General features: G+C 46.2%; 1 protein-coding gene across 4 annotated transcripts; it reads left to right on the top strand.

Moving 5' to 3' along the window:
* MORF4L1 (mortality factor 4 like 1) lies at positions 1 to 17,546 on the top strand. 4 transcript variants are annotated; one of them, XM_014952732.1, is made up of 13 exons: positions 2 to 87; positions 2,400 to 2,467; positions 4,796 to 4,861; positions 4,917 to 4,937; positions 5,614 to 5,694; positions 8,281 to 8,343; positions 12,320 to 12,345; positions 12,997 to 13,085; positions 13,411 to 13,512; positions 14,120 to 14,208; positions 15,442 to 15,614; positions 15,939 to 16,023; positions 17,314 to 17,546. In XM_014952732.1, exons 1-13 carry the CDS (start codon positions 16 to 18, stop codon positions 17,396 to 17,398), a joined length of 1,020 nt encoding a protein of 339 aa, XP_014808218.1. In that variant the 5' UTR covers positions 2 to 15; the 3' UTR covers positions 17,399 to 17,546. The 4 variants fall into 4 exon arrangements, with proteins under 4 accessions (XP_014808217.1, XP_014808219.1, XP_014808218.1 ...); XM_014952731.1 differs by lacking the exon at positions 4,917 to 4,937 and having other exon boundaries at positions 1 to 87; positions 4,796 to 4,882; XM_014952733.1 differs by lacking the exons at positions 4,917 to 4,937; positions 8,281 to 8,343 and having other exon boundaries at positions 1 to 87; positions 4,796 to 4,882.
* The last annotated feature ends 5,990 nt before the right edge of the window (positions 17,547 to 23,536 follow it).

The following is a 23,536-nucleotide window of genomic DNA, read 5'->3' as shown; positions in this document are numbered from 1 at the left end:
TGGTGGTGTTCTAAGATGTTTATCTGCAATTTTCTTTCAGGTGAACGAGTGCTTTGTTTTCACGGACCTCTCCTTTATGAAGCAAAGGTATGTGTGGTTTCTTACTGCTGCAAATGGCTCTGACTGTTCCCCATCAAAATAAATTGTATTAGTTCATCTGCTGTGCCTCACTAGGGAGGATTAACTAAAATGAAGGAAAACCTGGTAATGTATGAAATTGATAAGTTTTAAATCCTGGACCTCTATATTATAGAAAAATTTCAGAAACCCCCATGGTACTTTGTAGCTGTTCCAGTAAACTGCTGAAGGCTGGCTGGTCTTGTGTGTTGAACATGGGACAGAGCTGTGTCCCCATGACCCTGGGGAGTGTCTGTGCCCGTAGGACTTGGTGCTGCTGCACGAGCTGGGAATTACCTGCAGTTTGAGCTTCCTCAGGGGCGCGGGTGGCTGAGTGCAATCAGTGGTCTGCAAATGGGACAGCGCTGCAGAACATCCTGCTGGGTTCGTGTGACAAAGGAATTGGCATTTTCTCAATTCTGGCCTTTTGACTGCAGAAACGATGCATTGCAAGTGTGTGGCTTGGAGGAGTATCCCTGCTGCTTCAGGCAGGCGTCTGCTGCAGCTCTTTCTGTTAAACGCTTCTCTTCTGGACCCTAAGCAGGTGTCACTGCCATGGCATCTGTTTTACTGAAGGTATAGCTTCTAATTTGACTGCCTGTTTCCACTGAAGCTGAAAGAAAAGGGCTTTTGTAGCTGTGTGGATTTGAAGACTTGCAGAAATTCCTAGAGCACCTTAAACAGAGATTTAAATCTTTTAGGTTTTAGCATCAGTAAACATTAACTGATGGGACAGCTTCAGAGAGGTAGTAGTAGGGAGGCAGCTAGAAGACCTCTCTTCCCATGCTATCAGGAAATAGTCATTCTAATGTCAAAATGATATCCAGAGCATTGAGAGGGGATGTGGCTTGTCCAAAACATTTTCACTTTAGCGATTCTGCTCTGTTTTCTCCCTTGCTGTAGAACTGGAGGACTAGTTCCTTGTGAATGTGTGCTCAGAGTGTTGTCTTCTGCCAGCGCCTGCCCAGGTGCTGGCACAGAGAGGAGAGCAGTCCAGGCTTCTGCTTTTGTGGAAACTAACTCCTGTTAGCAGCAACCTTAAAGACTTGGTCAATTAAAGAGCCCAGAGCTGCTGGAGCGGCGTGCTCCCTGCTCTGCCCTGCCCCTCTTCTCCTGTAGGCAGAGCTGGAATGAGGGGGGCAGGGTCTACAAGAAGGGGTTTCCCAGTTGGCGAGATAGCTTTGGGCTGGCTGCTTGTGATGAGGCTCCTGAAATGACAGAAGGAGCTGAGTTTAATTTTAGAGGTGCTTTGTAGGCAGTAATGAGCAATAAGCTTAGCTTTCTTCCTGTTCCTTTGATCTGTTTTTCTTCTTTGATTCTCAGTACGTGTTATTCCTGATGGCTGTATCCTTGACTTCCCGTAGCGAGGTGATCACAGAAGCACTTGTTTGTGTTAGAGTATGAAGAATTATGGCAAACAGTAACTGTACATCTCTGTACAATGTGGAGGTAAATGAGACTCACTTGAGACACTTTTAACCTCCAGCAGGAAGGAAAATATTTTGGTACAGAAATATACTTGAAGGCCACAGGGGTAGGAGGGAGTTGAGTTGCTGTTGGGCAGCGTGCAGTCGTTCCAGCTCATCTGACCATGTTCCTCTGAGCTGAGCCAGGGTCTTGCAGGCTGCAAGCAGGGCTCTGCTAAACTGTAAGCTAGAACAGTTTGTGAGGGACCTTTCTGGAGCAAGGTTGTTATGTTTGTGTTCCCTCTTTTCATGGTCTCACCTTAGTATCAGTACAGGAGGAAGTTACCGTATTCAGACTCTTGATGGAGATAACTGTTTTTATTCACCTAGTGTACACATTCTTAACCTAGAAAAAGCCCTTACTTCAATTCTTTCTACTGAATATAACGCTCTCCCTGTGGCTGTAGAGATCCATGTCATTTATTTTGCTTTTGAAGCCTCCCCTGCTCCAGCCAGCCTGCCTTCCGTGAGGTAGGGCCCTGCATGTGAACAGCTCCAGTGAATGGCTTTGGGTGAACTGGGCGAGGGAAGGGACCGCTTGTCATCCCGTCATCCTCAGGCCTTTCTGGTCCTTCTCGGGAACAAAGGTGTCCTTTTGGATAGCTGAGCAGAGCTGCTTGTTTGCCTACCCCTTCCAAATCCATCAATAGGCAGTAACTTGTCAGAGATCTCACTTTCTGCTGTGGAATCGCTGCCGGTCTCTCAGTGGCCTGCATGGAGTCCCTGCATGCTGCAACTGTGACAGCTGGAAAAGCACAACCTGCTCAGATGCCTTTGTTCTCAGGGGTACTGACTCAACTTTCTTCTCTGTTCCAGTGTGTAAAGGTTGCCATAAAGGACAAGCAAGTGAAATACTTTATCCATTACAGTGGTTGGAATAAAAAGTAAGTATTGCATAAAATGAAAGCAGGATTTTCTTTTTTTTTTTTTTTCTGGGGAAAATGCAGGCTTTGTCAGTTTGAATGTGGGCTCGGTGGACTGGCACTGCTGTGTCCATGTCATCAGATGATTGTTTCTGAAATGGACCTAAATGATTTTTATACTTAAGCCAATGATTTATAGTAACACAAAGAAAATGTTGCCAAAGTAACCGTTTCCTTCAGAGCTCTGGTTGCACGGACAAACTGGCGTAGGGTGTCAGGAGAGCAATGGGGATGCTTTATGCTTTCTGTTTGCTCAAGTTTGAAAGTAGTTACTGGAATTCCTCCCTGGCAGAAATACCTAGTACAGAAAACTTCCTTGTTACGTGTTGGTAGGAGAGGCAACCCCTGCTGAGGTGGAGCAAAACTCTCTATTCAAATACTCAGTCTCCTTCCAGGAAGGTTTGGTAGCAAAGCTTTGGAGAAGTGTGCCTTGGAGAGGTCTGTGTTCAGAGGGGGACAGGCTGTTCAGTCCCCCACAGGAGCAGGTTTAGCCTGTATTCCAGTTCTCGCCTCTCACGCTAAGGCAGAGTTAGAGATGCTTTTCTCTCCTGCCAAAATGGTAGGGTTCTAGGTGAGAGTGTTCTGAAGAATAAAGGTGCCTCCATGAAATAACTGTTCAGCCCATTAAAGGTGAATACTTTGAGATTATTGCATTTATGTACTTGCCTTTTTTTCTTTCACTTGAATTCTGTTCTGCCACTAGCTTTTGAATTTAGGAAAAGTGGAGGGGTTTTTTTTTTACTGATTAAAAGTTTCAGCTCTTCAGATTCCCCAAGCCTTTCAGAGAGCACTTTTTTCCTGTTTGGTTTGGTTTTGTTTCATTTCAGTGCTGCAGGCTCTGGGGTGAAGGCTCTGAGTCACTGCTGTCTTGATCTCACCGACGTGACTAAAAGCTGAACTTCATGTTTAATATATAACTTTTTAAAATGCATCCGTGCACCCGTCCTGCCAAATGGACAGATAAATGTTTTGTTGTAAACACCGACAGTTAAAGGGAGTGGAATTGGTTCTTATGGTGGCTGCTGTATATTAATGAAGCAGCATAAATTTGATACTTCCTGCCTGTGTTTATCTCTGATGAAGGGTGCCATAAGTGATGTCGTGACTCCTGCTTTTCTTGCTTGTGCTGTTTGAGTTTTTTTGCCTTCAAGCTTCCAATTAACTACATTAAAAGTGGCATTGCTGCAAGATTAGACAACTGGGGCAATATGACTCTTAATTTTGGTTTCTATAATTATGGTCCTTTGTTATTTGTTAATTGCTTGACGTCTTAATAGTATTTGTTTTTTGCAAATATCAACAGTTAGGATACCAAAAAAGTTTCCTCCTCATGCAATGTAACGTGCCGCACGGTTATATAGCACTTCTTCTGAAGGTCTCTTGCAGCTGTACAGGCAGGATGAAGATAAGTGGCTTAAATGTCTGACCAAAGCACTATCCTAAAATCGTAGTCTTAGAACGTGTGTGTACAGCTGGGCATGTGCTTCTCTGTGACTTTTGGGTGCTAAGCTGGCCTTGTCTTAACACTCCTGAAGACCTCATACTCCTGTAAGTAGTACTGGTTTTGCCATCTTGATGTTCCAAGACTGGCAGCTATTGCCATGAAATGGAAAAACGACACAGAACTCTACATGTGCAAAGCTTTAACTTGCGTAGAATAACTTGGCCACTTTTAATGTGTTTTATTTGAAAAAAGTTTTCAGATTGCTCAGATTATCCACTCTTTGTCAAAGTGGAATTCTTGCTCGTAATGGCAATTTCCCCAACACCTGTTCTCTTAAATCGTTCACTTCAGATTCTTCAAATATTCATGCCATCTTGGTTTCCTTCACAGACAGAAATCAGAGCTCTTCTTCTTACAGTAAGATCTTATTGCTGAATTTGTTAACCTATAAAATGTTGGAATAGATAAAGAAAACTTGCTTCATAATATACTTATGGCTACAGGTGTCCCATAATCTAGTAAGTGTAGAGTTTATTTTGTTTTTTCTCCTGAGATGCTTCTTTTAAGTTAAAGACAGTCCCCTCCTTCCTATATTGCCTGTCCTTCAAGTTTGGGAAACTCTGGAAATGACTGAGGGTTACACTTCCCTAGAAAAACCCTTACAGCTTCAGTCAGTGGGGAATGCGTTTGGTGACTCACACCTTCAGTTGTGCCAGTCCATGACTTGACACAAAAGCCAAGTTCAGGCTCCAATTCTGTGAAGATTTAATTGACGTTTGTGTATAGAATGCAATTATGTCATGGTTTTGAATGACGGTTTGATTGTTTTGGGGTTTTTTTTTCAGCTGGGATGAATGGGTTCCAGAAAGCAGAGTGCTCAAGTACGTGGATACCAATTTGCAGAAACAAAAAGAACTTCAGAAGGCCAATCAGTAAGTGTTAGAAGTCCCGGTCATTTTTTTAATGAGAACTTCAGAAGGCCAATCAGTAAGTGTTAGAAGTCCTGGTCAGTTTTTTTATATGTTTTTTTTATAGAGCTTCAATCCAAGAAGTATGTATTAAGAAGAGTTAGTGAGATTAAAAAAAAAAATGATGTTCATTTATTCTGGTGATGCTTTGGCTTACAGAGATGGCATGATTTTTGTCCTCTAGCAGTTTAGAACGAGCAAGCTGTTACTTGTTTTTACAATGGTGATTTGAGGGTTTAGGGAAGAGAAGGTTGATGGAATGGAGAGGCAGCCTGGCTAATGGGCACCTCCTCTGAGGGGGAAATTACGTGACTAAAAAGGGCCCTTGTGCAGTATCCTGAAGATTCTTACCACTTCATTATTTGTTTTCTCATGCGGCTTCAGGATGCCTACAAATACTTTGATTTTTAGGAATGCTAATCTTCTATTTCTTTAATATAATTATTGAGAAGTTGGTTTATATTTTTATTTTTCAGAAGCAGTGAAAGGGGAGGAAATGAGTTCATACTGCTAAGTGTTATATGAAGAAGCCTAAATCTTGATACTGAGTTGAATTTGTTCATGCTCATGACATACTGATTTACAAAGCCATTTAATGGACATTCTCTAAATGTTTTGTGTAACTGTTACCCTTTCAGAGAAAACAAGCTTCCTTTTCCATTAAAGTCTTATTTATGAATTTCTTCTTTTTAAAGGGAACAATATGCAGAGGGGAAGATGAGAGGTGCTGCTCCAGGCAAGAAGACTTCTGGTCTGCAGCAGAAAAATGTTGAAGTGTAAGAAGCTTTTTATTCTAAAAAAAAAACAACCCACCACAAACAAAACAACCCACCCCTAAAACCCTACCCTAAAAAACTCCCAGACTTTTGCTTGTCAGTTTTACTATTGATCTTGAAATAGTATTTTTCTTAGAATGGTTCTGCAGGCGAAACTGCATTACTTCTGACACAACCCATGCAGAAGTTGTTTCGCTTTTGTGATATCAAAAGGCTTTTGTTGAAGTACTTTATTAAAACTGCCACCTTAGATCGTGCAGTATTTAATACAGAATTGAGGGCCTGAGAAGACACTAACACTTGTACTCTTCTTGTACTCTGTTCCTCTTCAGTTAGTGAACTGACACTCAAAAAGTGGTGAGTCCTTGTAAGACTCGTGTATCTCCGTGAAATCGGTTTCTGTATAGAATTTTACAGTTCTTCCAAGCTGTGCAAGCACTCTTGAACAAAATCCTTAAAATGCCTTGCCTTCTCACTGTACAATTGTTAAAACTGCATTTAAAGAGCCTTTGTTTTGCTGTTTTTGAAAAAAACTAAACCCATATGCTATTAAAAATGGTTTTGCATCTTAAGAGACCAGAAGCAAGCTCAGACATTTAGTAGAAAAAAAAATAAATTCAGGCTGCAAACTGTCAGATTTCTCTCATTCCATCCTTTTTGTTTTTCAGAATAGGCTTGTTTGGTGTTAGGTTTAGATTCTCATACATCAGTGCAGCTCTACTGCTTTGCTCATGTGCCATGAGACTCTCCTGCTTGGGGTAGCGCTTCACTTCACCATGGAGAGGGTCATTACCAATGTGATGTTTTGAACTCTGAACTTCATTTATGATTCTGGTCCTCGTGAGGAAGCTGCTGAAACGACATCAGTTCCTAAGAGGAGCATTTGGCAGCAGCCTCAGATTTCATGTCTCATTTATGGGCAACCTTGTGTTGAGAGATGCATCATTGGTTGGAGAAGTGCAGCGGTAGTGGGTACAGTGGTTTTTTTCCTCTGGTCCTGAATGCAGATGTCACTGTAGCGTTAGTCAAAGCCCAGCCAGGGCTGTGAATTGTCTCTGGGGAGTAGATGGATCTGGCCGTAATGCTGCGATCGTGGTCCCTGGGGTCTGTTGTGGTGGGCTCTGAGGTGCTTCACCACCGCGGTGCTGGTGTGCTCTGTCAGCTCAGGACCAGCCTCTGCCAGGGACCTGCTCACCTGGGTGTCATCATCGGGGGTGAAAAAAAAACGCAAACCAAATGTCTGTTTACACAGTTCCTAATGTGTTTCATTAAAATCTAATTAAAGCAGATCTAAATTATGACCATTGCTTATTCAGCTGCTTGGGAGATTGTTGCACCTGAGTCCTCTTGCTTTTTCCTCAGTGGGAGTAGGATTACTGTGTAACTTTGACACAGGTAGTGATGACTCAATTGTGAATGTCTATAATTTGCTTTATAGAGAACATCCCAATAGTAACCTGAGGATTAGGTTCCCCATTCTGTCAGCTTTAGTCATCTTGGTAGTTCAGGCTGGTTGTGCTGGGATGAGTTGTTCTGGCTGCATAAACGCTCAGTGTTGACCTGTGCTTGAAATCAAAGTTGGCTTAATCCTCTCAACCACACCTAGTAATGTCGCATCCAAGGGAGACCCACACAGCACAAATGCCTTCTTCAGCCTCTGTGTAACTCCAAAGCTCGAAAGCATGTTACCAGGTCTGTCTTTACTCTCTGTTTGAAACCAGCTGGGGAAAGGGAGTGACTGTGTTCTTTGCTGTCATCGCTGTCCTGAGCAGGGGTGGTGGTTTCCAGCATAGCAGAACAGAGAGTAACCTAATTCTCTGAAACTTCTGTTTCATGTTGATTGGAAAAATTAATTCTTTGGTGGTGGCTTTTCAGAGTTGTAAAGGGGAAGAAGGAAAATGATTGTCATTAGAACAGCAGTCTTGCATTGTGGCAGTTGGTTATGACAGGGTCTCATACGCTTGTTGCACTGATCTTGCTCCTAGTCTCTAGCCATTACCAGCATCCAATGCATCCTTCTAAATTACACTTGTGCTTCTTTCTACAAAGTCTCCCTGTTTTTCTTCACTGTTTGGAGGCCAAGGGAGAGGAAATACTTTGGTTTACCCTCGCAGCGATTGACCAAACTGGTGCTGCTCAGATTCTGCTTACAGCTAAAGGCAAGATGGCTTCTGAAAAATCTCAAAATACACCTGCAAAGTAAAACTTCTGGATTGTTCTCTGTTGTAAATCTATCATCGCAGACACATAAAGTACTGGTGGTGGGGAGGGGGAGAAACTGATCACGCAACTATTCTAAGAGGGTAACGCTGTCAACCTATTTAGGCCTCAAAATTTACCTTTTATAGCATTCTTGGAGGACTGAACAGAGGGGAAGGTATCTTGTATATTGACACTTATTCTTTGGATAGCCAAACAATAACAGACAGGAAAAGACAATCTAAGCACAATTTATCCTCCAGGAATGTTCAGTAAGACTATAAAATGCTGCTAAAAAGGTAAATTTTTGAATCTTAAATAGATTCTCTTTAAGGCTAAACACGAGGTCTGACATTCTTTCCTTAACTCAACCCCCATTGTGCCTAGATTTTTCAGACGAGATGGAGCGCATACTGTTTGCTGTTTGGAGACCCCTACAATATCGACGCGGTGAGTTAAGGATGGATTGTCAAACCAGGATTTTCATCCTGAAATCCAAATCTCCTTGCTTTTGTAGATTTCTTTTAGAGACTCTTAAAGTCTTCAGTTGTAATGATGTAAGCTTGGGTAGCACTTCAGTTAAGTATTATAAGTACTGCAGTGTGTGGTTTGTTTGGGGTATTTGAAGCCAGGATGGAGTACCAGTTTCTAGTTTCTCTGAAATATGTACCTTTTCAGACGGGGTAGTGCACAATATGAGTAGGCAAATGCATTCAGTGTGTCCACTCTTTAAAAAGAAGCGAAGGACACTTGTGTTCAGATTTTTGAGAGTAGACAGTTCTAGAAGGTTGCAGCTGGTCTGGAGTTCTGCTTCCATGGAAATGGGGAGCAAAGCCCTGTTTCCTGTAAGGCTCAGGAGCCAGGTGGCTGCCATGGATGTGTTAGAAATGTGCAACTGGAACCTGTTCCTCAATGTCCTGTATGTTTATTGTTGGCTGGAGTCTGTCCAGAATAACTCTTTCTGTAAATTGCAGCAAGTGGCTCAAAAAGCTTTTGAGACTATTTGTAAGCAGTATTTGAGGAAAAGAGAAATATGCATGGAATGCAGCTTGTATACATTTGTTTGTAAAATAATTATTCATCTTAATCATAACTAGAAGCTATCATAGGAAAAAAATGTATGGTTATAGCAGGTTGCCAAAAATGAAATACAAGGCTACAGATAGTGGCTTCTCCAGCCAATTTTATATGTAGTTCTGCTGAATTCCAGTTTGAGTTTCTGCTAGCTTTCATGTGCCTAATATGATTAACTAGCAAAAAAATCAGTGAACAGAGTTCAGAGTTAAAGGATGCTTGGAAAATAAGAGCAACTGAGAGTGTTCTGGAGTGAAGACACAGCACTGAATAACAAATTTGAGAATAGCATCTGGTTTTAAATTATATATATATATCCAAGCAGTCTCATCAGTGATGCTCTCAAAACAGTATCTCAACTTGGGAGTTACTTTTTTATTTCCTTATAAGTCTTACTCTTAGTCTGAACGTATTACTCAAAAGCACATGCTCCTGCTGCTGGAATGGCTACACCGGCCCCAGCCAGGTCCTTTCCCTGACCTCCTCTGCTGGCTGCTGGTCACCAGTAACACAGGTCTGGGGATAATCAAGTCTAGAATGTTGTTCTCCCCAAATACCCTTTTCGTTTCCAGCAGTCTGTAATTAAGGGGCTTCAGGGCTGTAGGCCGTATGCATATGATGGGTTTAATAACCCTTTGCAGGGCTGTCTTATAATTTCTGAACCATTTGGACTTCTGGCATCCCCATCATCTTGTGGCAGCGTGTTCTCATTTTAATTGAGTACTGTGTTGAAGAGGGGAGGAAAGAAGATTACTCCTGGTTTCTTAATGTCTGCTGCTTTGGTTTTTTGGTCTTTTTTTGTCTCTCTTGAGGAAAGATTAATTAGTTCTTTGAGCTTCACCTTTTGTTGCTAGTGATACCTTTACCGTATTCCCCATCTTCTTCCTGCCCAGTTGTTGCATTGAGAAAGCCCTTGTTTGCCTGGTTACTCCTGGGGTGGAACGTGTTGGGCATGACCAACTTGTCTTTGTTCTCTTTATGCCTTCTAGTTTGATTGTGTGCCTCCTAAGGTCAGGCTGCCTGACCCGGCACAGGAGGCATATGTGTATGTAACCCTGACTTCACTTTTTATGCTTTTGCTAAGAATGGTCAATGGTTTAACTAAACCTTCATGGGAATGCTTCTTCTCACAGCTGAGTTAGTGACCAAGCTGCTTGAGCAGTTTCATACTTTTTTTCAACATGCTTCTTTTCACACTTGAATTTTTAAATTTACTTTTTCATTACTAGTCACCTTATATTAGGAGAGACTTTGTAATTTCTTACAGTTTAGCTACAACTGTTGTTTCAGTAGTAAACCGGCACCTGATCTCCTTTTTCTGGCATTTACAGATGTCTTGAACTCAAATGCCTGAGACCAGGTGGTAGCTGTCTTTGTTCTTTGCTGCTTGTATCTTAACCAGCTATTGTAGGGAGGTTAGAACAGACTACTTAAGTCCCTTTAAAGGGCACATTGATTTTTGGAAAGTAAAACACTTGTTATCTGCCTGGTCAACACTTTTTATCTACCTGGTCATGGACTCCTTACTGTTGTGGAGTAAGTTAACCTGCCAAAATCTTGGGATTTTTCCTGATGTCATTTGTCTGTGTTGAATTCTATTTTTATTTTCTACTGACAGTTCTCTAGACACGTCCCAGAATTCATTCTGCTTTAGAGCTCTGAGCATTAACACCAACTCCCTTGTGCTGAGATTGCTGGCTCTTGAGGTGCTACCCAGGGTTCTGTGGCAGATACTTAATTCTCTCTCCTGATGAACTCGGATTTGTCTTTTAGACCTTGCAAACATGTGGCTGCTTTGACTTGAAGCAGAGGCAAATAACTCGAAATACAAGGAATCAGGAATGAGGTAGGAGGGCAGAAGCACCTGCCTGGAATGGTTTATGCTGGACTCTGTGCTTCAGTAACATAAACGTGATTTACTCTCTGAGTTCTTTATATTGCCTGTCTGCCCCAGTTTTTGAAGACTCTGCTTCTAGACTAATGCTTAACATTATTAGGATTTTAATTCTGGAAAGAACTCCTTGTTCCCCCTTGTTTACTCTAGGTTTGGAAGAAAAGGCTTCAATAGACAAGTCTGTTATCAGTGACTTGACTTGGCAATTTTTCCTTCTTCCGGGAGAGAGATGATCTTTATTCTGCCCACACTTTAAGCCTGGTGCTTGTTTGTGACTTGAAGCTTGAAAAAAGCCTCACGCTTCTTATCTTCAGACCTTCCTAGAATCTCTGCTTCTTCCTGACCCGAATAAACCCAGTTCAAAGCCTGAGCACAAGAGTCACTTGAGATAGTGGTGAATTTCAAAGGAAATAATCTTGTACTGGTAAAGAGTTTTATCCACACGATCTGCAATTTTTTGAGAGGTTTAACTGGACTCCTACTAATAGTGAGCAAATGGAAACAAGACTAGTAGTACTCTTAATTAAAACTTTCTGAAAATGGTTAGTAAATATTGAAAGTTCAGATAATAATAAAAATACCTGTTAGGGTAGTTTAATTTTGTCATTGGTACTCCTGACCTTTCTGAATACTTACATCTCGTGTACATTGTATTTCAAGTGTCTTTAACATTTTTGGAAGTACAGTTCTTCATTTGGAATAAAAATAAGGGCTAAGGATAGATATTTTAGACAAGTGTGTAAATCAGAAACAGTAAGTGTTGAGAGAAGCATTTGGAAGAAGATAAATATAAGTGACAGCACTATTTAGTACTGTTCCAAACATTTCTAATAAGTGGGAAGTGTAATTGTGAGATCATTTAAAGGTTGCTGATGGGGTTGTAGGCAGTGCATGTGGCCTCGTGCATGTAATTCCCATAATGCTCTTTAAACTGCCCTCTGCTGCTCTAGTGGCAAAAAAGTGTGGGTTTTTTCCAGTACTTTATTGGAAGGTAACTCAGTTGACTGAGATTTATCTGATAGTTCCCAGCACTGCTGTTTCCTTGTCCTGTATTCTGTCTTTAAGTGATTCCTGAAATACAGAAATAAAACAAATTCAATGTAGTTTTCCAAGAGCCCTTGGAAAGTATAAAACATCTGTAGATGTTACTTGTCTAAGTGTCAGTCAGTACAATTTTCAAATACTCATGTTCATGGCCTTCTGGGGCTTTGTAGGTTTGAATTTAGTGATTTTCCCCCCAAAAGGGCGAATTGTAACCCATTGCATGAAAACCCTGTAGTATCATAACTGATGCTAAGTCATATCTGATGTTTCTTTGTGCTTTATCTAAACACTCCATAGGCCATTGAGCATTCCCTCATCGTTCTCAACTTAGTGGACAATTTTTCTGGCTTTGTGCTTTCGATTCTTTAGGTAGTGCTGTCTCTATATTTGCAATAATCTGTGTTCTTCTTGCAGGAAAACAAAAAAGAACAAACAGAAAAGTAAGTATGTTTTTGTTGATTTTTTTTTTTGTATATAAGTGGATATCCCTAGTGAAGGATTCTTACTTAGCTAGAATAAGATCTTGCATCTGCCTCAGCTAAGTTTATTTACTATCTCCTTGTGGTGTTCCTCTTGGACTGCAGATGTCCCTTCTTCTTCTTGGGAGGAATTCATCCTTTTCCGGTTTGTACACAAACTACTTGTTTCAGTCTGTCAAGAATTTGACCTCTTGCAAATTAAAAGCAAAGTGATATCACCATGCGGCTGTTGAGATAAAATCTCTTAAGTCAAACTTCTGTTTCCTTATTGAGATGGAGAGGTGACAGATCTGCGAAGCTGAGCTGCTGGTTCCAAAAGTTCTGCTGAAGGATGTTACAGACACTGACAGATTGGTTTGGTTTTGATGCAGAAACTGCCATTTCAGATCAGTGTAAATATAGCACCTTAAACAACTGTCACAAATATGCAGAACTTCCAGAATACAAGAAATACTTAAAACAAAAACAACAAAAAAAAACCACAAGTGAAAAGCTGCCCTAAGAGAAATATTAGTCTGTCTTTTAAATCCTTCTAAATCTTTTTTTTTTTGCTGGTATTTCTCACTGAGGTACCCGATTTCTGAAGCAGGGTAATGTCTCCTTTCTGTGCAGCTCCGGGGATCGGGGAAGGGAGCAGCTCCAGTGAGACTCCTCAGCCGCCCCGGAAGAAGAGGGCGCGAGTAGATCCAACGGTTGAAAGTGTAGGTATTTCTGATTCTTGCAGGATTTTGGAGAGCAGACAGGCAGGTTGCGTTGCTCAGGAATGCAGAGAGCAGTGCTCCGTCCTGCAGTGGGAGATGCTATAACTTGCAAAATGAAGGTTCCCAAGAGGCCTTGAGAAAAAGAAGCTATTTGAGAAAAAAGAAGCTTGTGCCCTGTGGAGCCTACAGGAGTTACTGTAGTAATTCTACAGTTCAGTGATGTGTCTCAGCTGTGAAAACAGGGAATATGGGTGACTCTTAGCTTGGATGGTTGTCTGAAAGTCATTGGTCTGGCTTCACTCATTTTTTATTTTTTTTTTTTTAGGAAGAAACATTTATGAACAGAGTTGAAGTAAAGGTGAAAATCCCCGAAGAGCTGAAGCCGTGGCTGGTAGATGACTGGGACTTGATCACCAGGCAAAAGCAGGTAACTTGTCAGAAGAACAATCTGGCCACCTATAGGCAAGGGCACTAAAACTGGGATTTCATATCCTTTTCAAGTGCTGCGTAGTGAAATCTCTTGTAGAGTTTGCCAGCAGCCTGGTGGCTTCTTGCCAGTTCTTGTTCCACTTAAATTTTAACCAGAGGTCTCCTGTGAGCGGGATGGTGGCTCAGCAGTTGCATGTAAACTTGTCTTCAGACTGCAGAGCACTTATGAAAGAGATGAGTGAAGTGTTTCCATGCCTCAAAACCACCTTTGTGACTGTGACATGGCCCAGTGACAGGTCTGTAGGGGCGGTGTGTGCTTTGCTCTGTCCCTTGGACTTTTGGGGTGACTTTAGCAGCTCATCATCAGGTTGCTGTTGAGCAAATGTGAAATGGAAACACGGGTATAGTCACTGTTACAGGGGTTTTTTTTCTTGCTATGCACAACTGAAACAGTTGGGTGTTCCTTTAGTATCACTTAACATCTGAACCTGTTAATTTTATTCTAGAAATGCTGTTGTGTATGTTGATTTAAATGTAGCATGCAGATGTAAACGTTTGCATAAATTAAGACAATTTGTGTTTGTTTGGTTTTGCTTCTTGTGTAGCTCTTCTATCTTCCTGCCAAGAAGAATGTTGACTCCATTTTGGAGGATTATGCAAACTACAAAAAATCACGAGGAAATACTGATAACAAGTAAGTAGTGGTCACTTCAAACCTTAAATACTTTTGCTGCTGTTGTTGGGCTCTTGTTTTATGGGAAATTTAGTAAGATTGTTAAATGTGTCCTACCTTTAGGTCCAGCTTTGTGTTCCAAGCCCAGGGTGATTGAGGAGCCTAGAAATCGTTGAGGGGGTAACTCAGAAATGCAGTCCTGCTTTTCAGGGTGTTATTTCTGCTTTTCCTAAGCCTTTTCTTAAAGGAAGCTGATAGAAACCAAGTGAATAGTTCTCCGTCCCTTCATTCTGGCTCAGGCTTCTATGTTGGGTGAATAAATTCAGTGGCATTTGCTATGTATGAGCTGAACAAACCTCTCAAAGAGGTGCCTGCTGATGAGCAAAGCATTACTGGGGGGGACAGGGAGGTAGATGATGACTTTTAAAAGAATCAGATGGACACAGCTAATTACTTTGATAGCTTTGAAGATTCCTATTTGTAATTACCCCAGTAGTCCGGCCCTGGCAACAAACAAGGTGTGTTTTACTCTTGAATGAATCTTTCCTGTTTTGAAGGGAGAGGTACTAGAAACGTGAAGTTATCTCTTTCTATTCAAGAGGAAGCACGTTGTTGACTTGGCAGGGTGTTTCATCATTCTTTCATGTAATTGTCCTAATGTCTGTTCTGAACTTGTTTGCATTGTTTGCAGGGTGGAGTGAGGGTTGTACTTCTCAGATGTGCAGTGTCACTGCTGATTCCTGTGCAGTCACTCTCCAGTTAGCTGGGAATTGGAGGCTGTGGGAATATGGCCCTGAGAGGCCGAGTGAGAAAGGGTCAGTTGCCTGAAATGTTGGGTGACTGTCCCCTTGCCTTAAGCAGGAGTTCGGTCTGATCCCTTGTAGTCTTGTGCTTTTAAACTGCTGTGAGTTGGGTTAACTCTGGTTGAAAAGAAAAGAGTTGGGAAATGTCCTTGGAAATTCTTGCTTTGAAAGGACAGCTCTAAGAGTTAGTTTCTTTACACAAATAAATGACTAAAAACAAGGCTTTTCTTGCTTTGCCTAAATTCTTACTGAGTTCGGAACAGTCCGTTTTTAAAGGAGGTCTTGAAATGCATCACTCCCTGCAGCTGTACGTTTTAGGGTCTCCAGACAAATTTCCTTGAAAAATCTTAAAGAACTTTAAGAAGCCTTCAGAGTTTGATGGACTCCCCAAGCCTCAGCTTGTGTCTGTCCAGGTGCTAGAAGAAGACTCGTGGTGTTTTCTGTTCACCAGGGAGTACGCGGTCAATGAGGTGGTGGCTGGAATCAAAGAATACTTCAATGTCATGCTGGGAACTCAGCTGCTGTACAAGTTTGAGAGGCCCCAATATGCTGAAATCTTAGCAGATCACCCAGATGCTCCAATGTCTCAAGTCTACGGTGCCCCACACCTACTGAGGTTGTTTGGTGAGTACGACACCTAGAGATTGGAGAGCAGTTAGAAGCATTCAAACGCTGCCTTTTCCTGACTCTGGGTGTGAACTGCAGAAATTTGACAAGCAGCTGTGAAACATGGTTTCATTTTCCTTACTCCACATGCCTAAAAAGCTCATTCAGGAGGTTAGGATGGAAATGGATTTTCAACAGTCTGGTTATTTTAGGTGGGCTTGTGTGTATTGGAATAGATTCCTGGGCTGCTTTATTTGCTGCTGCAAGGTTTTAGACTGTTCTTAAATACCTGCTGAAGTTGTTGTTTATTGTAATTAACAAGTGCTGCTTCTCTTGGAACAGTTCGGATCGGGGCTATGCTGGCTTACACTCCTCTGGACGAGAAGAGCCTGGCTTTGCTGTTAAACTATTTGCATGACTTCTTAAAGTAAGTACTTCCTAAGTATTTCAGCAAGAAAGAAGTAGTAAGCACAGGCTACTGTAATGTCAACAGTTGTTATTTAACATATATAATATAAAATCCTGGGCCCGTGTGTGGCATCTTGGCTGGAGGGGGCAGTGAAGCTTCCTCAGACTCAGCTGTACGGGGACAGGACTCAGACTGGTTTTCATTCCTCTCCAGTTACACCAGGGCTATTGCTAATTTGCCGTGTGTTTATGCATCTGTTAGTCTGCACTTTTAAACTGTCCACGCCTGCTACTTGTTTCAGAATAAATGCTTCAATGTTTATTTGTGGCTGCTGTAAGAAACAGATGGCAGTTACAGCAAACTGCTGAAGCACACGGCAGTTCCTCAACCACAACTGAGCAAGTGTTAAAAACTGATGGTCCTTACTCCTGGTAGTGCTGGGACACACTGCTGTTGTAGGTCTAGTGCCTGCAGTGCCCTGTGGTGCTGGAGACATTATGTTGAGGATCAGAACCCCATCCTAAATAATACAAAACTTTAATGTGCAATTTTTTTGGGGGAAAAAACTAAACCCGTTAGGTGATTGGTTTCAGGCAGGTCTGAAAGGCTCTCTGGCTGATCTCAGGAGCTGTGGATCACTCGCTGCTTGGCTCACCTCTAAATCTTCCCTGAAAGTGAGATTCTCAAATGGAATTAAACTGCAGTGTCCGGGGTGTCAGACCTGTGTTCCCCTGTGTGTCTGGGAGAGCAGACTAAAGCCCTAAACTTCCATTTGTGATTGTCACGGAGAGGAGAAATGTCCTGTGTGTTTTCATATAAGGGTCTACTGATAGTGTTTGGAAATACTGGTTTGTAAATAATTAGGGGAACAAAGTGTTAAGCTGTTTTGCCAGTAAATGCCAGCTTTTTCCTCGGTGTGACTGTGCATACACTGCTGGAAGTTGGAAGAAAAACCCTCACAAATCCAAGGCAGCTCTGCAGCGGAGCTGGAGATGGATGGGCCTGATTTCCAGGGCAGACTTGTCAGGAATAGTCCCTGAGTCTTGAGTTGATCGTAGTCTGTTGGGTAACTGAAAAAAACACAAGTGCTTGATCGGAATGGATTAATTGATTTTTATTATTTATTTAATGAGCTGTCAAATCTTTAATTGTTTTACAGAGCTGACTGTAGTGGATCCATGTTGGTTTTCTACTCTTGAAATTGGGTGTTATGGTCTCAGCAAACTCCTCTAACAAATCACTTGTGTGATGCTCAACAGCAGAGTCTTTGGGCAAGAAGATAATTTAATCTTTATTATTTTTTCCTAGGTATTTAGCAAAGAATTCCTCTGCCTTGTTTAGTGCCAGTGACTATGAAGTAGCCCCTCCCGAGTACCATCGGAAAGCAGTATAATCCTCTGCTGCTTTCCAGCCACCCGAGAACCCCATCCTTGTCGTACTGTCTGCATCCTGTTCTTCACCTTCCTACTGCACAGGTCTCTATTGCACAGATTATGTACATGGAGAGTGAATAAAGTTGTGTGTTTCACGTGGAACCGGCATTTGTAAGTTCTGAAGATTTCTTGTCCCCAAACGGGGGCTTGGAGTGTAACGGGAGCTCTTTGGTGTTTCTGGCTTTGCTGCTGTGGTTTGCATCAGTGGGACGTAAAAGAATGCGTTATGTTTCGGTGTGTGAACGTGTCCGTGCTCGTGGGTCTGTTCTGACGTTAAGGTTTGCTTCACTAATTGGCTTCATTGCGTGGTAACGACAGCCGCGGGCTCTCGGGGCCGTGAGGGGGGTGCTCACCCCAGTCGGTGCTATCCATGAGTCTGACTTTCAAACCCACTCACTTTCTCAGTGTTGGAAGTGAAATGTTTGGTCCATAAATGTATGCTTTTATCTTGGTAGCTGAAGGACTGTGACTTTTTTTTATATTCTAACCATAGGAAAGCGTATTATCATATTGTAGTGTCCTGGAAAATGTTGGTCTTTCACAGAGCTGTTTTACAAATCTTCAAATAAACTTTTTTTTTTAATTTCAAACGTTGCTTCTAATATTTGTGTTTGCATCGGTCGCTGCCGTGTGACGGCGTCCTGTCGGGTGTGAGCCAAGTGTAGTGTAAAGTTCTGCAAGATTAACTTGGAGACGCCGTGTTGCTGCTTAATTCCGAGGAGTTGTGGTGACAGCCCATCCACCCAGCTCCCCTGGGTGAAGCAGGTTCTGTTCCTCCAGGATCACTGCCCGGTCTGTGAGTAGTGAGAACACACTTCACCCTGTTTGTTGGAGAATTCTTTAAAGGCTTGTTCCTGAGAGCCAGGACCCTGAGAGCAGGCGCTCCTGTCGGTCCCCCTCCTGTTCCCATTGGGAGTTCCTGGGGCAGTGACCTCTGTGGTGGTGCCCTGGGGGCAGGGGGATGTGCTGAGACCTGCCCCTGGGGCTGAGGGATTTAATGTCCCTCTGGGGGCTGTTACAGTTCCCCACGCTCCCATCCGTGTCTCAATCCCGTGGCAAAAAGGGCTGAAATGGGTGGTAAAGAACTGGTTGTTGGAGAGAGAGGAGCTGGAGCTGACGGGGGGGCTGGTGCTGGCGGGTGCCCTGTGTGTGCCAGTTCCTGGGCAGACACATGTTGTGCTTGGCTTTGGCCCCTCGGTGTCAGAGACAGAGAGCTTTCTCTCTCCTGGATGCTGCAGCTCCCTGCGAGCTCACACACGTCTCTGGGAAGGTCACTGATGGAATTCTGTCGGCTGCACAATTCCTGGCTCACTGTTGTGTCACTCTGTCCTGTCTTGCTTTTGTTTTCTTTTCCCCCGTTCCTGGGTGTTTCCCAAAGCCGCTTCTCTCTGCTCAGGCACCACAAAGTCAGAGCTCAAGCTATTCCAGCCCCCAGCCACAAGCTTTCCTCTTCAGGCCTTTTGTCTGTGGCTCCTCCTGCCTTTGGGCCTCTTGAGGAACTCCAGAAGGGCTCGTTTTAGGTCACTTTTGCAGTAGGTCTGTGCTGTTTGTGAGCTGTGTCCACACGCTTCGTTAACGGGATGCTAATTCCCCACCCCAATGAGAATTCAGCCAGCCCCTGGGTCATGGCACAGCGGCTTCTCTTTGCGTGGCCAACGCTTTCTCACCTTGTCCATGGGCCAGGGGCTGGGGTTCCCCATGGACAGCAAAGCCCTGGGCTCCATCCAGGTGAATTCCCCACCCCTCCAGCCAGGAGCACAGCGCTGTCTGGGATGAGGATGGGAGGGAGAATGAGGTTTTTGGTCACATCTATCACAAGCGTTGCAGGACTTGGCTGCGCTCGAGGGAGCTATTTCTAGGCAAAATGCTAGGTTTTGATCACAAATGTGATGGCAGGAAAGCAGAGTATGAGGGGGTCAGGGTCCTGCTCTGCCCGGGGGCTGCTCTGGTGCCAGTGGGTGTGAGAGTGGCCCTTCCTGGGGGGGCTGAGGGACCCTCCTGTGCTGTGGCTTGTGTGTAAAGACTGGACTGTGCCCAGGCTCTTGGTGGCTCCTGAGGTGGTGCCTGGACAAGGATCCAGCTGGGTCCTTGCCCTCCCTCTGCCCTTTTATCCCAAAGCACAAAGCCTCACTAAATGGATTGTTCTTTGTGTGGGGCGGTGCTGGGTGGGGGGGGGTCTGTGGGGCTCCACCAACAATGCGCTATTTAAAGGAGCAGCGGGATCTCTCCTTTCATGGAAAAGAACAATATTGAGCAATGATGTGAGCGGAGGTTGCCATGGAAACGGAGGCAGTGCTGGGCAGCAGCTGGGAAGGTGGATTCCTGCAGAGGAATCTGTCCAGAGGAGCGGATGGACGGACACACAGACAGAGGGCAGGTGGGGGGTGAGGGTCCCCTCGCCCAGGCCGGGGGAGGAGAAGCCCCAGAGCTGGGGGGGAAAGTGGGTGTGAGGAGATGGGTGCTCTGCTGAGTGCCTGGTATTGTTAACTGGGTTAATGAGGCTAATTAGCCACTGCTTTTTATTTATCATGGCCGTTACCCAGATGAAGAGCCAAGATTCTGTTCTGAGCCCGAACAATGCGTTCATCCTTTGCCAAACTGCCCCAAGAGCGAAAACAACCTTTGGCTGTCGGCGTGCTCGTCTTTGCAGAGCAGTGTTTGTACCTGAGACCTGGGTGGGTCTCCTGGTGACCCCTTGGCTGGCACCTGGGGCCCCCTGCTAGCCCACCCGAGGGCCAAGCACAGGCCACTCAGGCTGAGGGTGGGCCAGGGAGCTGGAGATGCCACCAGCCCCAGCCTCCTCGGGCAAGGGGTGACCCTGTGAGGATCACAGAGGTTTTCCTCTTGCACGGAGGGAGCCTGCTCCACTTCCCTCCTTCACTGCTCCCGGGCTGAATTCAGAAGTTATCCTTTCTTTTTTCCTGGCTGTGTTTGCAGGCGGCCGCCGTGTGGGGAAGCGAGGTGAGGTGGCAGTCGGTGGCAGACCTGTCCCTGTGTCCCCTGCCCAGGGCGTTTCAGGTGGGGGATGTTTTGGCTGCAGGAGTGGAAGGTGCCCAGGGTTTTGCTCCGGTGGCACTCGGCCTCCCCGGGGAGGAGAGGATGCGCCTGGTGCCTCTCCCAGCTGGGAAGGCTCTGCTCCTTCCAGCTCCTCCTGGGAAGGGTGAACTCTTCTTGGCCCGAGGCATTAATTATCTGCTTCCAAACAGCAATTTCACGCTGAGCTGGGAGTGAAAGCCCTGCTGGAGCACAGCCTGTGTCTCTCTCAAGGTGAAGGGTTGCAACATGTGTCTTGTACCCGCTCAAGATAAAAGCACCCTCTGCTCCAAACACTGTGGGGCACGTGTGGGTGACCTCGTGGGTGTGAGGCCAGACCGCTGCTGGGGACTTGTCTCCCTTGTTATCTGGGTGTCTTTTGAGCCAGGGAGAGGGTGATTGATGGAGCTGTGCCAATATCCATCTGGTTCCTGTACCCCTGGAGAGGCGGATGGGGTGTGCGGAGCCCTTGTGCAGCCCCTGGGGGGCTGTGGGGCTCAAGGGGCCAGAGCTCGGTGTGCCTGGGACGGGGTTACCCCCCTGGAGACGCTGCCCCAGCCATTGTAGAGGAGGAAACGAAGCGGGTGGCCTGGAGGGGAGGGGGTTGGAAGTGGGCACCACAAGACCCCACTGAGTGGACTGGGAAGAGCCCCCTCCTCCCTCCCGGCACCCAGCAGGGAGCCACGAGCCTCGGGGAGCTCAACTGGCCGAGTTCCCCCTGCAGAAGGAAAGATATTTTATCTGGGAGGCTGTCGATGGGCAGTGATCACCAGCTGCCCCTCGGGGTGACCCCGGCTCGGTGGCTGGCGGCCGTCGCTTCAGCCCCGTGTCCTGCCCCACGCCCCGTGTCCTGCCCCACGCATTGTTTCGCCTTCTTCCTTCCTTTGCTCCAGTCCCGGGGTGGTTTCCTGCGCCGTGGGGTGCGGAGGGGCTGGGTGCATCCTCACCTCCTTTTCCTGCTGCCGCTCAGTGCCTGCCCAGCCCAGCAGCTCCTGCCTCAGAGGGGATCCTGATGCTCCTGCATCCTCCGGGCCAGTCCCCCTCTGCTCGGCCGCGGCGCTGCGTCCCCGGGACGGAGGGGAGAGGAGAGGAGTGGGGGCCACCAAGTGCTTCCTGAGGCTTCTCCCGAGCTCAGCCATGGCATCCTTACAGGTGAGTGCTTCCCCGGGTGCGTGGTGTCCATGGGACATTGGGATGTGCCAGGGGGCATCGCGTCCCCTCCTCGGGGGGGCTGTGGGTGCTGGAGCCCCCGTGGCCCCTAAGGAGCTTACACCAGGAGCAACGAGCTCACAGGTGTCCCCCCCGTGAGGCTGCAGCCAAAGTCCATTAAGCCTCCGTGTGGCTCCCTGTTAATTGCAATAGGCTTTACACGCGCTCTGGTGCCACGCGGGGATTAGGCCAAATCCTTGCCCTGCTCGCTCCTGTTAATTAGTAACAGTGAGTGGAATTAGCGAGTTGAAGGGTGGGAAGTGCAGAGAGCCCCGGCAGAGCCCGCTCCCTGGGAGCCACTGGCCCGTCGCCCCAAAGGAGCCATCGGTGTGTGTCACCCCCTTCCCCCGGGGGGCAGGGGACAGTCCCTCAATCAGCTTCTCTCCAAGGAAACGAGGTTTCTGCAGCGGCTCCAGGGCTGGGAAGGAGCAGGGGGTGCCTGGCTCTGCCAGAAACCCTCTCTCCCCTCGAGGGCCCCCCCAGCAGCTGCTGGGGGGGGGGACGACATTGTTAAGTACTGATTTCCATGGCATTCCCTTTCTCTTTTTGTCCCCCTTGGTGTCTTACACCGGGTCTGAGGACCTGGAGACACAGCGTGTCTGGGGAGCAGATACTCCGAGGAACATTGTGTCCCTCTGGAAAGCCTGGGTTTCCTCCCTGCTCCCTAAATCCAGACCCCTCTGGTGCCGTGGCAGCCCCAGCTGCTCCCCTCCAAACCCCTGTGCAGAGCATTGCCCAGACCCCCCCTCGCTGCTCCGTGTCCCTGTGAAGAGGGAGGGTGGGCTCTGGCACAGGAGGGAGAGGGAGGGAGAGGCTGGAGTGACTGCCCAGGGGCTGGGATGTCTGCAGGGGCTCCCCCGCTGCCGGGGAAGGGGGGGGGCCCTGGGGGCACCCCCAGAAGCCACAGAGGAGACCCCATTAGCCACGGTCAGATTTGCAGTGAGCAGAGGAGGAAGTTGGAGCACAGCAGACAAATGGCCTGGGTGGTTTTCTCTGCCACCTCCTGCAGCTGATGCTGAAGGGAAGGCTCCAGCAGGGCTGGGGGATGAGGAAGGGTGAGGGGCTTTGCCCATGGGCAGCGCCTGTGGGACATTCCCCCCCTCTGGGGCCGAGGGCATCCTTCCCGCTGGGAAATCACAGCCCCCGCTGGCACTTTCCGGGGGCCGTGGGATGCAGTGCCCCGTCCGGAGCCGCTCGCTGTCCCCAAAGTCTTCCTCGTGCTCCCGGCCCCGTGCAGAGACCCCTCCTCAGCAGGAGGGTGAGGAGTTCCCCATGAGGTTCCTGGGTGGCTCCCGGCTCCGACGCTGCTCCTCACCTTTAATTTGCACAGAAGGGTTGCTAAATGCAGCAACAAAGGCTGCTTGCTAATTAGTTTATTCTTTAAAGCTGCCCTTTGAGGAGCAACTAAATCATCCTGGAAACGCTTCCTCCTCCCGGGGCTGCGGAGGGAGGTCAGCGCTGCGTGAGGTCAGGGCATGGAGCTGGGGAAAGTGAGTGTGTGTGTGTGTTTGTGTGTGTGTGTGTGCCCTCCCTCCTTCACATCTCCCGGAGGCCGCAGAGATCAAAGCCTGGGTGACAGCGCAGGTGTCACCAGCTGAAAGCGGTGGCTGTGACCAGTTCTCCTTCCCGTGGTGCAGCAGAACAATTAGGAAGAAGCAGCAAAGGCTCCTGCGGGTGGTCCCTGCGGCCGGGGACCGCGACGCGACACGTTGCTCCTCCCGGGACCAGCTTTAGGAGCAGATTTGCTGAGAAATCACATCAATCCCCAGGGATTCTCTGGAGAAGTGTGAGAAGCTTTTGAAGGGCTGTGGGGAAACCGTGTGTTTGAACAAATTCTGCAAATGAAATACAGGGCT

The sequence above is a fragment of the Calidris pugnax genome, unplaced genomic scaffold (assembly GCF_001431845.1).
Source record: "Calidris pugnax isolate Ruff unplaced genomic scaffold, ASM143184v1 scaffold187, whole genome shotgun sequence".
NCBI classification, from domain to species: Eukaryota; Metazoa; Chordata; class Aves; order Charadriiformes; family Scolopacidae; genus Calidris; species Calidris pugnax.
Note: the sequence above shows the minus strand (reverse complement) of the source record. Positions and strands in the feature narration are given on the sequence as shown.

What these genes read in the sequence shown, in the direction of transcription:
- MORF4L1 (XM_014952731.1), top strand. Translation starts at nt 16, where the DNA reads ATGTTTATCTGCAATTTTCTTTCAGGTGAACGAGTGCTTTGTTTTCAC. An exon ending in CTCTCCTTTATGAAGCAAAG is followed by an intron (nt 88 to 2,399) that starts GTATGTGTGGTT and finishes TCTCTGTTCCAG; the next exon opens with TGTGTAAAGGTTGCCATAAA. An exon ending in CAGCAGAAAAATGTTGAAGT is followed by an intron (nt 5,695 to 8,280) that starts GTAAGAAGCTTT and finishes CATTGTGCCTAG; the next exon opens with ATTTTTCAGACGAGATGGAG.